Raw genomic sequence first — 17919 nt, forward strand, 5'->3', positions numbered from 1 at the left:
ACAGCTCCCGTCATTCTCACTGTAGTTGTCACTGTTATTGACTCATTCAGAATTCCTTTTACTCACTAAGGTACTTCAACCATCACTGGCTTATTAAATGCGACTGATTAATGACTTTCTTTGCAGGAGTGGAAGAACCTTGCAGCTGATGCAGGTGGCACTGTCATTACACACTCGCTTGAAATCACGCAGCCACAGGCCTGTGCTGGGTGAGGCAGGAAGTGGGGAGGTTTGGTGCTGGGCTGAGCTGGAGGGAGCTGAGCAGCACGTGGCGGACCCTCAGTGGGGTCAGGAGAGGCCAGGGCAGCCCAGGGGAGGCCTGGGGATGGCCACCTTGGGCAATGGCTGCTCCCACATTCTCTACCCTGTCCCTCCAGCTAGCTCTCCAAGGGTTAGGGGCTTTTTAGAGAAGAAAAAACTCAATGAGAATTTTCCACCAGCTTCAAAGGGTGGAGAACCCCCTACCATGACAGGAAACACATCTGTACACGAGTTTGAGAGCTTCGGAGAAAAGCCAGGCCTTGGCCTCAGGGTGGAGGCAGCCCAGGGACGCAAACCTTCTGGCCGCCCCAGCCCCTGTGTGCGGGGCCCCCGCTGGCAGGGGCAGCCGTGCTGTGAGTAGCCGCCGCCGGCCCGGAGCAGGGGGGAAGCCAGCGGCGGCTGTGCCGTGACTGCACGATCCTGCCCCCGGCGCACGACACGCTTCCCGGTTCCCAGGGACTGACTATACTGGGGAAACGAGGGAGAGAAGCCCTTCTTCATCCTTCTAGTCATCCTCCTGTGCCCACGTCACCCCTCACGGAAGCACTGCCTACTGTGAGGGATTCAAGCCTCAGCCCTGCTTTCTCCTGCCTGTGGCCCTTGTTCTTTGCTTATAAATATTCAACTATTTACATTTTAAGTCCTCACCACGTGGCTAGAATTGGTTGGAATTTGTACATCTTCACTGGAGAAAAAGGAGTATTTTATAAGCAATCTTTCTGAAAAGATAATATTAGAAAATAAAATGCACAGGCGGCCCGAGGCGGGACGGCGCTCACACCGCGTTGCTCCCCAGTACCGTCTCGCTCTCCTCATCCGGCTCGTCCGGCTCGCTGGTCAGGACCACGTCAGCTACGTCATCCGTGGGTGCCCTGGGGAAGAAGAAAAATGCCGAGGCCTTTAGTCTTGAAAGGAACAATTAAATTTTTCATTCTTTCCTCATTTGGATGAGAACTTTAAGTTGTCACCAATCATTTACCTCGCATCCTTACTGAAAATCTCTTCCTCGTCAGAAGACTCCCCATCATGTAGCTTCTGCGCCATATTTTTTTTGCGTGTGGCACTGAGAGGTCTGTACATGTCCCTGAGCCAGAGCGGCCGCATTCTCTGGAAGAAGCCCTCCTAGAACGGAAAAAGGGGAACGTTCATTCTGCATCTCCCCTGCTTTCTCTGGCAACAGTACTTTATCCTCCTCAGATTTACCTGGCTCTCACTTTGTTCTGAGCATTTTCTACGCAGCAAAAACCGAAAGAAGCCCCTTGGAAGAAAACACACACAATTAGTGATGCACGCCACTTTCTACGTCTCACACAGTGTGCCTGTCTGGTCTTACTGGGACTAAGTGGGCACCTCAGTAAACACTCACCACCAGCAAAGGCACCACACACCTGGACCCTGATATTTAATAATTATGGAATTATTTCCATGCACACCGGGCTCCCAGAAGCTCTCCATGCCCGTTTGAGATGGCCCCCCAGTGTCCCCGGACAGGCCTCTGCATGTGGCTGAGCACGGAGTTCAGGCAGACTTTCTAGCCCCACTCCCCTGCTTGGCCCTGCCAAGTGCCCTCGTGCAGGGAAGACCCTGCACAGCCGTGCGAGGCAGAAGAACATGACTCTGGAAGTGTTCACCCCAGCCCTCTGCAGACGCAGTCACACGCAGCACGTGCTGGGGCTGAGGGGGAGGGAGTCCCTATTTTCCTAGTGGCTTTGTCCTGTAAACTGGATCACACCAAGGAAACCTGAGTCCAAGTAGCAGAGCTATCTGACTCACTGACTTTCACACCGCAGGCTGTCTCTGATGCTAAGTGAATTGTGAAATCAGTTTAAAGACCACGACTAGCACTAAAACACAAAATATTCTTTTTTGAATATACATAGAATAGGAAAACATCTGAGTGCATAATAAGTTTGTTTTAGAAACTCCTTGTGTCCATATAGTATGTGGTGCTGATTTGTGACATAACATGTAGCTCACAGCCCAAGCACAGTGTGATCAATGAAGGCCTCAGTGGAAGGGAAGCATCTTTTTGATACTCACTAGCAGTATGGCCATGGGGGCAGGACCTTTTCCTTTCTCTTTCTCCACTTTCTTAATATAAACGGAAGAAACAAACTGCTGCTAAAGTTTCTCCCAGTTAAATTCATGAGGTTTGGATAAAAGGGAATAGACTGTGGGCGTCTGAAAACCAGCAGGAGGACAAGGGAAGTTTCCCTGCCACTTCTAAGGAGACTCATATATTCTCCCTTCCAACAACTTTGAGTGAGGCTGGTCCTCAAAACCTAGAGCCATGTGGCCTTTCCTACCCCAGAACCTCCAAGAAGGCCACTGGCCCAGCCCAGCCTGATGGCCACCACCGCAGAAACGGGGTGAAAAACCCAAACCTCTCTCCCTCCCCCTTTTTCCCTTAAAGGACTAGGAAAAGCAGAGGGCATCTGGGCCGGTCCCATTCCAGCTCAGCTTGGCTGGGGAGCTAGTTTTGCTGGTAAATAAATTCGGCTAAAGCATTATGATAAATAACATTCTTACTGCCTTTGTGCTTTCCTCACTATAAAATGAAGAGATTGAAATAGATGAGGTCTAAGTTCTCCTCTAGTTCTAAAATCCTACTTCAAAAATTACCAGACTAGGGGGAGGGTACAGCTCAGTGGTAGAGTGAGCTGCTCAGCATGCACGAGGCCCTGGGTTCAATCCTTGGTACCTCCACTAAAGATAAAGAAACCTAATTACCTCCCCCACAAAAGTAAAACAAACAAAAAATAAAAGCTTTTAAAAAAGTTACCAGAGTAATATTTACCTTACGCTTTTTTTCTGATCTTTTGCTGCTTTTCTGCGTGAACAAATCTGTTTTGGAAGAAACATGATCAGAATTATTCATCACAATGACTATCTTAGAATCTTTATTCATTTCTTTTCATTTTCAGTCTTATCTACCCAGTGAGACGAAGGCTTTTTTTGTGGAAGGAATGTTCTCTTGTTTAATAATCCTTTGCCTCTTTCACAGTGCCTAACTTAGGATCATGCACACAGCTGGCAATACGTTTTATTGATTGTTTTAGGTAACGTTCAACAGATAATGCCCAATACAAACTCTTAGAAGTAGGAAAACAAAAGTATCTACCAGGAACCTCAGCATCGTTTTAAAGACAAGAACAAGAGTCAGATGCCTATCATATGGCCACTACTGGTCACTGTTGAGGAGGTCCTCATCACTGCGGTAAGAAAAACACTGGAAAGGAAGAGACAAGCACATTTGCACATGAAATGATAGACAAGCTTTAGGTTGGAAGCAATATGAGAATTCAGGAAGATGGCTACATACAGAATCAAGAGATCAACATATAAACTTCAAAGACTTTCCTATATAACACAGAAGACTAAGAAATAGAAGAAATATCCCATTTACAATATCAAAAAAACCGCATAAAGTACCTAGGGATAAACTTAACTGAGAATGTATAAGACATATGTGATGAATATTAAAACTCTTCTGAAGGACATTAAAGTGAAAGCTGTATACATGGCATGAGATACCATCTTCCCAGAATGTTGTAAAGATATCAATTCTCAAATTGACCTACAGATTCAATGCAGTCCAATTTAAATCCAAGATAAATCTTCAACAAAACCTGGCTAGTTGACATTTGGGAGAGAAAATGTGAATGAATATTCATGAAATGTATGAAAAAGACGATCAAACAGCAGGAGCTTACCCTACCATTTATACAATATGTTCCAGAGCAACTGGAATTATTCAGTGTGCTACCGGTACTAGGAAAAGATAACTGCATCAATACAACAGAGTCGAGATAAGCACAGTATTTTTATTATTACTTTTTAAAACTTTTTTTATTGAGTTATAGTCAAGATAGTATTTTTAGATTGGTGAAGAATGGACCATTCAGTAGAAAATTTTGAAACAATTCGATGTTCATACAGGGGGAAAAAGTTAGATCCCCTACCTCAACTACACTAAAAAACAAAACAAATTCTAGACAGATTATGAAAGTACTAGAAGAGAGTATCAGAGACTATTTTTATGCCATGAGGTGACAAAGGCCTGGCTGACAAAACCTGCTAGCCATGAGGACGGGCTGATACGGGGACAGACGGTCAACAGATGGCTGCTCTTCCGAGCCTTTGCCCTCTCCTCCCCTGGATTGTCTGTCTTCTTGTTCACTTCTAAAACTCTTTACAATAAATAAATATGGGCTTTCATTGATTTTCAGTGTTTCAAAGACTTCCCAAAGTTTTTGTCTCTAAGGGGATGAGACAGAAGAGTGGAGTAAGGAGCTCAGGCTTTACAGTCAGGTGAAACTGGCTTCTGCTTTTGGTTTTGTCACTGGGGCCTTAAGTCGATGTCCTACATCTATGAAACAGGATGACACTGCCGTCCTCACAGGACTGTGGGGATTAAGCCAGACAATACACGGAAGACACTTTGTCCAGTGCTTGGCATAGGTCGGTGCTAATTTGGTGCCACAGACAAGGTGGTCAAATCTGCCAAAGCTTTCTGCCTGTGGCATCAGGGTCTGAAAGCTCTTTTCCACCACACGATTATAAACATATTGCTTCTATTTTCTTCTAATACTTTCATGAGTTCTTTTCTTTCATGTTTATGGAGATATGTTTAAGGTGAAAAATGGGGACCTGCTGTTATCTTTCCACCAAATAGGGAGCTGTTCTACTACCATGTATTCATTTTCTTCCACTGATTAGAATGTTAAATATGACATTTCAAAAGTCTAAAGGACACGTGGGTCTGTCGATTGCTGGGCTGTCTAGCTACTTCAAATAAATATTATGTTGCATTACTCCTCATTGTGGAATTGACATAATGCCTCATCTCTCTTCCACTGAACATCATTATTGTCAGCTTTACGAAAAACACTACATGGTCTCTGTCCTGAAAAAACTTATCTAAGTGGGGAGAGGAAATAATGAAATGAAATAAATAGATACAAGTGCAAGGTTAAACTACATAGCAATTAAAGCAATAAAAGAGGAGTTTATAGAAATTCTACAAAAGCACAAGGCCATATGCCACCGGCAGATGCAGGGGGCACAGTCTGGGAAATGGCTAATGACAAATGACTAGCATGCTGACCCCACGCTACCCTGCACATTTGTAGGCTCAGAAATCAGACTCTGCCTTCACCAAGAGGGATCTCAAATCTTCCCATCGAGGCAGTCTCACTTTATCACTATCACAGGATTGATCAGAAATCAGAATGCCAAATTATTACTCATCAGTGACAAATACATCTGTTCTACAGACAGGGCTTCTGTGTCTACACAAGCAAAGAACATCCTCCTGCAGAGACAGGCCTCCATGGCACACTGAGGCACAGCTGGAAGACTACAGGGTGAGAACAAAACTACAACAAACAGGGCACACTTCACAGGAGCCTGAGGCAGGATTTTATTCACAGTGTTTTGATGGAACCTACCTACAAAATGTCTTACACACTGGAGAAGAAAGCTGGTAAGTAAACCCAATGGATGGACAAGATCACACTTTTATCTCTTAGCCATGTCCTTTCAGCCCTCCCAGGGTGACTGATGGCTCCAGGAGGGTGGAAATGATGTATCTCATCATTTCACCTAACAAGGACAGAAAGCAGTGAAGGGACGACAGTGACTGGTGAGGTGCAGTGTTCTGAGTTGAAGAAATTTTACTACCATGTCAACTCTGGCCTCCTTATAAACTTGACTTTTCAAAATACTCTAATGGCTTGTTACCTTGGGTTCAGTTCCACAGAGACCCCCTGGGACTGGAGCTCCTTTAAGAATCCCGGGCGTATACTTTTCCATAAAAGACCAAACCCATCTCAGCCCTTGTGACTGAAGAGGACTGTGGAGTAGTAGCAGGTGGAAAGGTAGCTGTGATTTTCAGTTTGAGGGTTCTGAATCTCAACTGTCCTTACCTCAAAAAGGCAGAAACTTATAACCAAGACCGCCACTACTGCAGTTACTGCCACAGATATTAAAACTGCCCACATGACTTTGCTCTTATAGTCGGATCCTGGAACTTCCTCTGTGAGCTGAAATAATAAAGAATAATTTCTTTGAAAAACAAAGAGAAAAGATGAACTCTAACTATTCTAAAACCTACTTAAACACTAGCTCACTCTTCTTTTTTGGGGGGTGGGTGGGAGGTAATTAGGTTTATTTGTGTTTTAGAGGAAGTGCTGGGGACTGGACCCAGGACCTCGTGCACGCTAAGCATGTGCCCTACCACGTGAGCTATACCCTCCCCCTTAGCAGACTGTTCTTAAACTACTCTGAACCCCATCCTTTCGAGTAGCTTATAGGTTCTTAAAGAACCTACCAGATCTCATGTGTTACTAATCTTATCAGCATTTTCTCTTACAATGCATCTTGTGTGTTGAGGCTCCCCTAGGAATAGCGGCACCATTCTCTAAATGAGCACAGTGGGAGATCGCTGTCTTAGCCAGTTTCGTGGATAAGATGCAGACCAGGGGCCCCTAGTCTCCCAGCTTTGGCACTTTAATGGCACGTCCTACACTGAGTAGAAGTCCAGGTCCCCATGTGTCAGGCATTGCCCTCACCTCATGTGGCTCCTGCCCTGTCTGTCCACTCTGGCCTTCTGCGCTCTCACTGATGTAGTTCTCAGTTTTCCACAGGTCAGTATCCCCCTCGGCCGGGGACAATTTTACTTTTCGCTGCTCACTGAGCAGCTTTATCAGAAGGCCTGTTCTGGTGAAAAACTTGGCACAGGACAGCTTCACGTGCGTCTCAGAGCAGTCCATTTTGAGAGTTCGGATCAAATGAGAAATGAGGCCTCTCATGTAACCATTTGGTACGATGGACCGTAGCTGCTGGTTTACCTGGAGTTCAAACTGATCACCCAAGGATGGAAGCCCTGGGGAAGTGAAGCCGGTGGGTTTAGAGGGTAATTCAGTGCCCACGTTGTGGTATTCCCTTTGTGTTTCGTCCGTGTGTTCAACAGTTGGCACAAAGTTGCCTGTAGTAACAGAATATGTGCTGGGAACATCCGTACTGGCAGCGACTTCAGAGAGAGCTCCTTCCAGCACAGTCGCCTTTCCTGCAAGAGGGTCTGAAGAAGAAAATAACTCTGGTGGGTTTTCATGAGAATTTAGTTCTGCTGAAGAAGAAATAGCTTCTCCTGAAGGAGAATTTATGAGGCTCCTCACTGCAGAGGGAGGCCTGCCTGCAGATATACTCCTGAGGAGCTCTTTCCTTTTCAAAGTTCGATTCCTTTTGGCCTGGAATAAGCTGTGCATCGCACGAGAGCGACTACCAAGGAACAGGCGTCTTTTTCTGGGACGTGAGGTTGGTTTAGAAGCTTCCATATTTCTAACTATACTTTCTGCGTCTTCTAAAATACTATAGGATAAGTCTTTTGATTCCTGTCTAACCTCAGATTTAGGAGGGGTGGGGGCAGGGGGCAGGGAAGAAGAGACTGCTGCTTTGTCTTCATTTATAAGTGAGGGTTTTGTGTTGAACGAGCTTCCCACTAACTTCCGGGGCCTCCACATCATCTGAAGCTGCCCCCCTGCTCCTGGGGACTGCCTTCTGAGTGCCTCTTCCTTGGCAGTGTTCTCCAGAGCTGGCTGGGCATCCTGTTTCCTCCAATGCATCAGTTCATCGACACTTTCTTTGACGACGACATCTGGGTCCTTGAGGACCCAGTCCACTCCCTGCAGCCTTTCCCCTATACCCTCAGTCTTTGCCGGGCTGTTTTCCTGTGGTTGGGCAGTGTCCAACTGCTTTTCATCCTTGGCAGTATTCTCCACAGCTGGCTGGGAATTCTGTTTCCTCCTACGCATCAGTTTTTTGACACGTTTTTTGATGATGCCATTTGGGCCCCTGAGGACCCAGTCCACTCCCCGCAGCCTTTTCCCTACACTTTCAGTCTTTGCCGGGCTGTTTTCCTGTGGTTGGGCAGTGTCCAGTTGCTCTTGAAAGGCCTGTCGTAATTTGTGACCCAAAGGGTCGGCACGTACAAGCCTGGCAGCTTTTTCCTTCTTTTCAACCTCATCGATTTTTTTTTGCATTTCTGAATCTGACCATTTTTTCAGATGATAGAATCTCTGCAGTTTATTTTTATAAGGTAAGTTGTTGGATTCAGGTTGAACAAAACGGTTCCTTGTGTTTTTTTCCAAATAACCCAGGGACTTATCTCCATCTTGTAGATGGGAAAAGAGAAGTTTTATGAATGGTAAAAACGCTGTCTCTAAGTCTTCTAGATTTCCTTCCGAGAAATAAGGCAGTACATAATTTACTGCACTAATAACATCAATTTCGTCATTAAAGTCTAGCTGTTTATCGACGAAGGCTGAGAAGCTGACACCATGTTCGTCCGAGGACGCCTTCTCTGGCTCAATAATCAGCTCGGTGCTGGTATTATTTTTCCGGGCTTGTAACACCTTCATGAGCGATCCTTCTATGTTCCCTACAGCTGCTTCTTCACCTGTCAAAAAAGAAGTTTTTTTGATAACTGAAGGCTGATGGACAGCTTTTTGCCAGTCCACAGCCACATATCCCAGTCAAATAAATTAGAAATCAGCAGACGTCTGGGTGCCACTTAGAGAGGGGAAAAGAAACCTCACAACAGAAAGTGAAAAAGATATATTTTGAAAAAGTGGCTATCTACTCAGAAAATTCCATGGTGTGAAATAGAGTGACAGTGTTTAGGATTATTCCACTGGTTTCCAGGGGCCAACTGCCCGGTACTCAAGAGAAGTCAAGGCTGGGAGGACAGCTGTTCCCCACTCAGCAGGATGCTCTGCAGACCCACTGTAACTCCTCACTTCCATACACCCTGCCCCGTCCTGCCTCAGACGCAGAAGAGTGCGAGGCTTCCGCTCTCCGCCTCCTCAGTGTGCTCGTGTCCTGCTCCCATCACAGGTGATCACGACAACACCCGCTGCTAACAGGTCCTCATCTGGATGTGACCTTTTCCACTTACCCCCAATTCCACTCCTTGGTTCCTGCTCCCATATATCCCAGCCCCCATGACAGGAGGCTCTATACAGAGAGAAACACCATGTCCACCCCGGCTCTCTGCTAACATGTGGGCAGGGGTGCAGGTTAAGAGATTTGCCAGGCTATATGCAAATGTGGAATGTTCAACAGATCAGTGGAATAATAATTGAAGTCCTAAAACGCAGATGGGAAAAAGCAACTGTTGTCACATGCCTACTTTGCTTTCATTTCATTTCACTCCTAGTATTCCCAGCTTTACCTGGGGACCCATCAAGAGCTTCTGACTTGGGGTGGAGGGGATAGCTCAGGGGTAGAGTGCCTGCTTACCATACATGAGGTCCTGGGTTCAAACACCAGCACCTCCATTAAAAATAAATAAAGGAGCTTAATTACTTCCCCTCTAAAAATAAACAAAACTTTTTTTTTAAATTAAAAAAAAAGGTTATATCTTTCTGAAGGTCATGTGTACCCCTGTGCAGCTGGGTCTCTCTTCCAGAAGGATTAAAAGTATTTTTGGTGGTGGTGGTTAGGGTCAGAGGAGGAGGTGAGGGTCAGAGGAAGAGGTGAAGGTTCAAGAGAAAGGAGGAACAAGAGGTCACAGACAGCCCGAAACCAGGGACAGAAGATCTAGGCACTAGGCCACAGCACCTAACACCTCTGATCTTGCTTTTGCTCACCGTAAAAGGAGATTTAAAATGCCTGTTCTGCCTACTTCAGGGGGACAAGGGAGTAATCAGTAAAAAAAAAAAAAAAAAAAGTTTGGAAAATGAGGAACGTTTTTATGTCAGTAGCAAAATGCTGTTATTTATAATGTGCTCCAGCTCATTGATAGGGACCAGTATTCAAGCTGTCTGGGCATGAAAGCACATTTGGGAAGTCATCAAGTTAAGTGCCAGTAAATCTAATGTATACAAAAATCTTTGAAAGCATCTTAGTGTTTTGTGGATAGAAATGCTTGAGATTCAGAGCAAGTTCAGAGCTGGACAGTCTAAGAATAAAAGAGCCATCCCATCCACTGGAAGGGCTAGGTAGCAGCTTCTGGTTATGGATCCAGAAACTCTCAGGCTCCAAATAAAACATAAAACACCACCACTTGTATTCTCTTATAAAACTGCAAAAATAAAATAAACAAAAAGGTATTTACACTTGCCCCAAAGACAAAGCGTACTTGAGACCTAATGGATATTAAATCAGTTTACAAACTGTGATGCACTGTATGAAAAAGTTCTCATTTGGGGGTAAGGCATCAAGCAGAGAGCACAGTATACAATGTGTGGTCATGAATGTTAATTCCCTTCCCGCTTCCATGCCTTTCTCTTGTTCCTCTATGTATGTGGATCGGTGACATTACTAAGCTAACAATGTAACTGAGGTATTATGAGTTTCATAATGTAACTGAGAATCTGACTTTTAGCAAAGGAGGGGGTCTTAGAAATGTAGGGAATTGAAACTCTGAATGAATGAATAAAAATAATTCTGTTACATCATTTGTTTAAACATTTTACCATCACCGATTAAAGATAGAAATTAAAAAAATAAAAATTTAAAAATTTCTTATCAGGCAATTCAGACTCACCACAACGTGTGGTGCTTGCCAGGCAGTCACTGTCACAGTGCAGCTTGACTGTCTTGCAGACAACTTCAATAGTAGTTTTAAATTGGCAGAGGCAGCAGGTCCTATGGCTAGGTAAGATCCTATAAATGGAAACAGAGAATTAAATTAGTGGTAAAGGAGTGACTTGAGTAGGGAGGCAGGCCAAGGCCACCACAGGGCAGTGAAGAAAGGAGTTCTTAGGGCACATGGCCTGGAGAATTGGACAGGGGCCAGTTGGCCAATTGCTGCTCTTAAGTGTTGTAAATAAATACAGAGGAGCACAGAAGTGCCCAACAGAAGGGTAAGGATGGCAGTGGGTGTCGGTGTGCCTAGAAAAAAGGTGACAGGGATTAGAACTGGGTGACACTGATCTGTAGTTTAATTCAGAAGTATCTCCTCCCAACCCTAAAGTCTCACTTTGGGTTGAGAGTGCATAGGAAGAGGGCAGACTTCTAAGAAGAGTCTGAGTAAGTCCCCAACTTCTGGAGTCCCTTTCTCAATTCCTAGTTGTGAGTAGGAAATATATTAGAAATTACTCTGGGGATTAAAAAAAACACTGTGGTTAAATCATAACAGATCACATTCGCCAACTCTGGATAACCTAAACATTCAAGAGAAAAACAATGAGGTAAAACACTTATATTAAAGAAGAGCATATGAGATCATAGTAATACTCAAAGTCGGGGGAGCACTTCTTTACAGAAGAATGCCAGCGAATAATGTAGAAGGACAGAGAGAGTTAGGGAAGTGCCATTTTGCAACTACAGTGTGACACTCAATTCAGAACGAAATTATCATTGATGCACACTTGGGTGAACAGTGTTTGAAAGTAGGATCTTCACTGACTCCAAACTATCACCCCATAGAATATTTACTAATTACCAAGGGAAAAGATAACTTTACAATGGAGAGATACGGAGATACCACTTTAATCAAGTGGTCAAACTTAGCATCAGGCAACCTGAAGTGATGAACTAGGAAGGATATATCGCCAGGATATCTATTCTTCCTCAGAATGCTTACTTTGAATCTAATTAAGACACAGACAAATTAAGATTCAGACAAATTTTATACAAAACTGGCCTAGGCTCTGCAAAAATGCCAATGTCATAGAAGACCAACAGCAATGACAAAAAATCAGTAGAGAAATATTCTAGGTTAAAGGAAACAAAGACGTGACATGAAATGCCTAATCTTCGATTGGACCCTGTATCTAAACTAAACAGACTTAAGAATGTTATTCACTTCTGGCCCAGATGAAGTAACAGGGAAATATTTCATCTCCTATCTGAAACATTGGGGGGGGCAGACTAAATATATGAAACAGTTTTCAAGAAATTGGACCACTTGCCATAACGTTCACTCATCCCCAAGAGATGGGAAATAAAAATGAAGTGGTCCCTATGACTCCCCTAGTTTACATCGTTCAGAGAGTTTCCAGGTCATGGTACAGGGAGAAGAGACTCAGGCAGAAACTGGAGGACTCCCTGACTGAGGAACTGGAAGAGTCCAGGAAAATCAAGGTGACTAGAGTTCACAAAGCACAGCACTAGAGAGAAAAGAGGTGCACAGGCAAAGAACTCTGGAGATACGCAGAGGGATCTCTTGAGTATTCAACAAAGTACTGGTCAGTGCATGTGTGTGAGGAGTTACTTGAGGCCAGGAAAAGAACCACATGAAAGGATTAATGATGAGGATAACTGGATGTGACACAGTGTTGGGAATAGTACCCATCCCTACAGGCCAGATGCTCAGAAAAGCCTTCTCTCAGTAGTTGTGAATGATAAGCTCTAGGCTAGAGGCTACTTCTGGTCATACCTAATCCAAAAGGATAAAACTGACTTCACCCAAAACAAAGCTCAAGCATATTTATAGGAATATAAAAATATGTAGAACACCATAAACTAAAATTCACAATGTCTGGAATCAAATGAAAAATTACCAAGCATGCAAAGGAGGAGGAAAATATGTACCATATTGAGGAGAAGCAGCCATCAATCAAAACTAACCCAAAATCTATACAGATGTTAGTTTCAGCAGAACAGGACATTTTAATAGGTATTATAACTACTGGCAGATGTTAAAAACCCAGATTAAAGACTGAAAATGTGAAGTATAGGCATGGAAGAAATAAAATAGACCCAAATTGAGCTTCCAGAGGTTAAAAACAATGTGTTCAAATGAAAAGGACACTGGATGGGATTAATGGTAGATTAGACACTGCACAAGAAAGGATCAGTGAATATTAAGGAAATATCCAAAATGAAACACAAAGAGAAACAAGACAAATCAACAAAAACGAACACAGCATCATTTGATGAGCTGTGCAACAACTTCAAGTGGCCTAATACATGTGTACTTAGAGTCCACGAAGGAGACATACAAAAACTGAATAATGGCCAAAAATTTTCCAAAATGCTAAAACATGATAAATCCACAAAGCCAAGGTCAATGAACATTAAGCATTAGAAACACGGATAAAACTAAACCTAGGCACAAATCATAATCAAATTGCTCAAAGCCAGCAATAAATAGAAACTCTTAATAGAAGCCGGAGGAAAAAACTATGCATTACATAAAGAGGAACAAAGAGGAACAGTGACAGCCAATTTTTTTTTGTTGGAAACAATGTAAGCCAGAACTCAGTGGAATAACACCTTTAAAGTACTCAACTGGGGAAAGGGGTACCCAACAATTACCAAGCTAGAATTCTATACCCAGATCTTTCAAAAACAAAAGTAAAATAAAGACTATCTCAGACATACAAAAGCGGAAAGAATTAATCACCAGTAGACTTTCACTGGAAGAGATACTAAAGGAAGTATTTTTAAGCAGATGGAAATATGGGTCTACACAAAAGAATAAGAACACCGGAACTGGTAACCACACAGGTAAATAAATAATATTTTTCTTATTAAATATCTTTAAAATGTAACTGATCATTAAATGAAAGAAAAAAAAAAAAACCAATACAGTGTGCTGTTTATAACATAAGTAAAAATAAATTATACAAAAACAGTAGCACAAAGGCCAGGAGAGGAAGAATGGAAGTACACTACTGTGAGGTTCCTATATTGTCCATGAAATTGTATAATATCACTTGAAGATAAACTGTGATAAATTAAATATGTACAATTATAAACTATAAAGCAACCACTAAAGTAACAAAACCTGAACTATAACTAGTTAGCCAACAAAGGAAATAAAATAAAATAATAAATTGTACTCAATCCAAAAGCAGGAAGAAAAAGAGGAAAACAGAAACAAAGCACAGATGGAACAAATAGGAAACAAATAGCAAGATAAAAGATTTGAATGTAATCACATCAATAAACACATTGAATATAAATACTCTAATCATCCTAATTAAAACAGTTGTCACACTAGACAAAAAAAAAGCAAAAGCCAACTATATACTGTGTATAAGAACTATTTTCAATAGAAAAATAACAGGTTTAAAGGATGGAAAAATTTGTTCCAATCACACTAATGTAAAAAAAGCTGGAGTGGTTATATTTAAGACAAAGTCAGTGTCAAAACAAAGAGTATTGCTAGGGATAAAGAAGGTTATTTCATTATGAGAGAAGGTCAATCAATGAAGAAGGAAGGCATAACCTAAAAATTTATGCGCCTGATTACAGAACTTCAAAATCTATGAGGAGGAATGACAATGGCAAGGAGAAACAAACAAAAAACCTACCATTATAGTTAGGGATTTCAATATTCCTCTCTCAATAATTGATAGAATAGGTAGGTAGAAAATCAGTAAGGATACAGAAGACGTGAACAGCACTATCAACCTACTTGACCAAATTGACATTTATAGAACACTCCACCCAAATCAGCGGAATACACATTTTCCTCCAGGTGGACACGTAACATTTACCAAAACAGACCATATTCTGGTGTATTCCAACAAATTATTGGCTATAAAACAAGTCTTAATAAATTTAAAATGATTTCAGTCATTCAGTATGTCTCTGACCACAATGGAATTAAATTAGAAACTAACAAATCTGAAAAATCTCCAAATATTTGGAAATTAAAGAACACACTTGAAAGTAACCTTATAGTCAAAGAATAAGTCAAAGGGAAATTAGAAACAATTTTGAATCGACTGAAACTGAAAACATCAACATGTGGTATACTGCTAACGCCATACTCAGCTTCCTCAGCTTCCACCTTAAACTAGAAAAAGAAGGACAATTTAATCAGAGAGTAAGAGAAGAAAGAAAATAATAAAGATCAAAGTAGAAATAAAAGGGAAAACAGAAAAATACTACAACTATTGAAAGGATAATGAGAATATAATGAAATACTTTATACCAATAAATTCAAGATGGAATGGATGAATTTCTGGAAAGATGTGCACTACTAAAGTTTACTCGAGAATGAATACATAACTTAAATAGCATCATTAAAGAAATTGGATGTGCACTTTAAAACCTTCCCACAAAGAAAGCTTCAAGCCCGCATAGCTTCACTGGTAAATTCTACCAAACATTTAAGGAACAACTAATACCAATTTTACACAAACTCTATCAGAATGTTGAAGAGGAGGGAATAGTTCTCAAATCATTTATAAGGCCAAATTCAACATATCAAAACTGGACAGTGACATTACAAGAAAAGAAGACTACAGACCAATATTTCTCATAAACACAGGTGTAAAAATTCTTAGCAAAACTTTAGCCTATCAAATCAAGTAATATATAAAAAGATGATACATCATGACCAAGTAGGGTTTATCTCAGCAATGCAAACTTGGTTTAATATTTGAAAATCAATGTAATTTATTCAAGTTAAAATACTAAAAAAGAAAAACCATATGATCATGTAAATAGACACAGAAAAAATATGACAAAATCTAACATCCATTCCTGATTAAAGAAAAAAGCAGGCCGCAGGAAACTAGGAATGCCAGAAAGCTTCCTCAACTTGATAAATGCCTTCCACAAAAAACCTAACATCATATTCAATGGGGAAAGACAAAGTGCTTTCTCTCCACAATCAGGCAAGGATGTCCACCCTCATTACTTCTATTAGATACTGCACTGAAGGGTCTAGCCAGTGCAACAGGGCAAGAAAAATAACAAACAAACAAACAAACAAATAAATAAATAAAATTCACAATGGAAAGGAGGAAGTAAAACTTTATTTGCAAATGACATGATTATGTAGAAAACCTGATGGAATCTACAAAAAAACTAGTGAAACTAATAAATGAGTTTACTAAATTTGCAGAGTGCAAGACCAATATACCAAAAACTAATTTCTCTCAACAAATAATCAGAAATTAAAGTTTTAAAACACTACTTACAGTAGCATTAAAAGTATAAAATACTTAAGAAAAACTCTGACAAAAGATGTAGAACATCTGCACACTGAAAATTATAAAATATTGCTGGGAAAAATTAAGGAAGACGTAAGTAAATGGAGAGATATAACGTGTTCATGGATCAGATGATTCAATATTGTTACGATGTCAACTCTTCCCAAATTGATTTACAGATCTAAATCCCAGTAGGCTTTTCTATAGAAAGTGACAAGCTAATTCTAAACTTCACATGGAAATGTGAAGTTCCTAGAATAACTGAAACAACTATGAAAAAGAGCAAAGTTGGAGAACTAACACCACCTGATTTCAAGACTTATAAAGCTACGTTTTCAAGACATTCTGATAGTAGTGGAAAGATAGACAAAAAGATCAAAGGAACAAAATGTAAAGTCCAAAACTAGAGTGATATGGGCAAATGACTTTTAGCTTCAAAGGCAGTTGAGTAGAGAAGGAATAGTCTTTTGAACAAATTTTGCTGGAATAATTGAAGATCCACAAAAAAAAAAAAAAAAAAAGAAAAAAATCCAAACCATATACATAAATGAAATCAAATTGGTTCAAAGATCTTTACATAAAATCTAAAAGTATAAAACTTTCAGAAGAAAATGGGAAATTTTTTATGACCTTGACTTAAACAAGATTTCATAGACACAACACCAAAAGCATTGTCCATTAAAAAAACCCAGACAAATATGACATGATCAAATTTAAGAATTTCAGCCCTGTGAAAGACTCTTGAGAGAATGAAGTTCAATCACAGAATACTTAACAAATTACATATTGAATAAAGGATTGTTTCCAGAATATATAAAGAACACTCAAAACTCAATCAAAAATATAGACAAAAAATTCAAAGATACATAGATGGAAAAGAAGCATATGAAAAGATGTTTGACATGATAATCGTTAGGGATGCTACACTGAGATGCCACTATGTAACTATTAAACTATCTAAAGTTAAAAATAATGATCATAGCAACTGTTGGCAAAAATGTGAAGAAGAAAACGGAACTCTCATACCCCTGCTGGTAGACATGTAAAATGGCTGGACAATTATGGAAAATAGTTTTTTAATTTAAACATACACGTACGAATGATCCAGCCACCCTACTGGCAGGTATTTACCCAAGACAAATGGAAGTATACATACATACCTAATAGAGAGGTTAAAATTTTTCTTAAAACCTGAAATATAAGGATCAGGTAAAGCTGTGGAGCAACTGCAACTCTCATGCACTGCTAACGGGAATGCAGAATGGTACAGTCACTGTAGAAAAGTTTAGCAGTTTCTTAAAAAGTTAAACATGCACTTGGCATAGGATGCAGCAATCCCACCCTTAGGTATTTTGTCCCAAAGAAACGAAAACATATATTCACATAGAATGTATGTTTACACATACATGAGGGGTTTTAGCGGCTTTATTCAAAACAGCCAGAAAACCAGAAACAATTCAAATGTTCCCCCTGATGAATGCATAAAGAACTGTATATCCACACAACTGGACCACTACTCAGCAATAAAGAGAAATGAACTATGGACAGGTATAACAGCATGGATGAATCTCCAGGGACTGGCTAAGTGAAACAAGCCAAAAACAAAAGGCCACATACCCTATGACTTAACTTACAAGGCATTCTGGAAAAGGCAAAGTTATAGGGACAACAATCAGATTGCTGGTTGCCAGGGTTGGTGGTGGGAGGAGGGGACTGACCTCAGAGGGACATGAGGTGACTATTGGGCTGCAGAAGTTTT

The 17919-nt window shown here is 41.0% G+C and overlaps 1 protein-coding gene across 1 annotated transcript; it reads right to left on the reverse strand.

Moving 5' to 3' along the window:
* Positions 1 to 947: 947 nt before the first annotated feature.
* On the reverse strand, positions 948 to 11299 carry LOC116669241 (leucine-rich repeat-containing protein 37A2-like). The gene is made up of 7 exons (XM_032498244.1): positions 10811 to 11299; positions 6834 to 8719; positions 6189 to 6305; positions 3059 to 3105; positions 1465 to 1519; positions 1241 to 1383; positions 948 to 1133 (listed from the first exon to the last, which is right to left on the reverse strand). The coding sequence occupies exons 2-7, from the start codon at positions 8679 to 8681 to the stop codon at positions 1037 to 1039; spliced, it is 2307 nt and encodes a 768-aa protein (XP_032354135.1). The 5' UTR covers positions 8682 to 8719; positions 10811 to 11299; the 3' UTR covers positions 948 to 1036.
* Between the last annotated feature and the right edge of the window lie 6620 nt (positions 11300 to 17919).

This window comes from Camelus ferus, chromosome 16, assembly GCF_009834535.1.
Source record: "Camelus ferus isolate YT-003-E chromosome 16, BCGSAC_Cfer_1.0, whole genome shotgun sequence".
NCBI lineage: Eukaryota > Metazoa > Chordata > Mammalia > Artiodactyla > Camelidae > Camelus > Camelus ferus.

What these genes read in the sequence shown, in the direction of transcription:
- LOC116669241 (XM_032498244.1), bottom strand. Translation starts at nt 8,681, where the DNA reads ATGAAGGTGTTACAAGCCCGGAAAAATAATACCAGCACCGAGCTGATT. An exon ending in GATCAGAAAAAAAGCGTAAG is followed by an intron (nt 1,520 to 3,058) that starts GTAAATATTACT and finishes TTTTCTTCCAAG; the next exon opens with GGGCTTCTTTCGGTTTTTGC. An exon ending in ATTTTCAGTAAGGATGCGAG is followed by an intron (nt 1,134 to 1,240) that starts GTAAATGATTGG and finishes CTTCTTCCCCAG; the next exon opens with GGCACCCACGGATGACGTAG.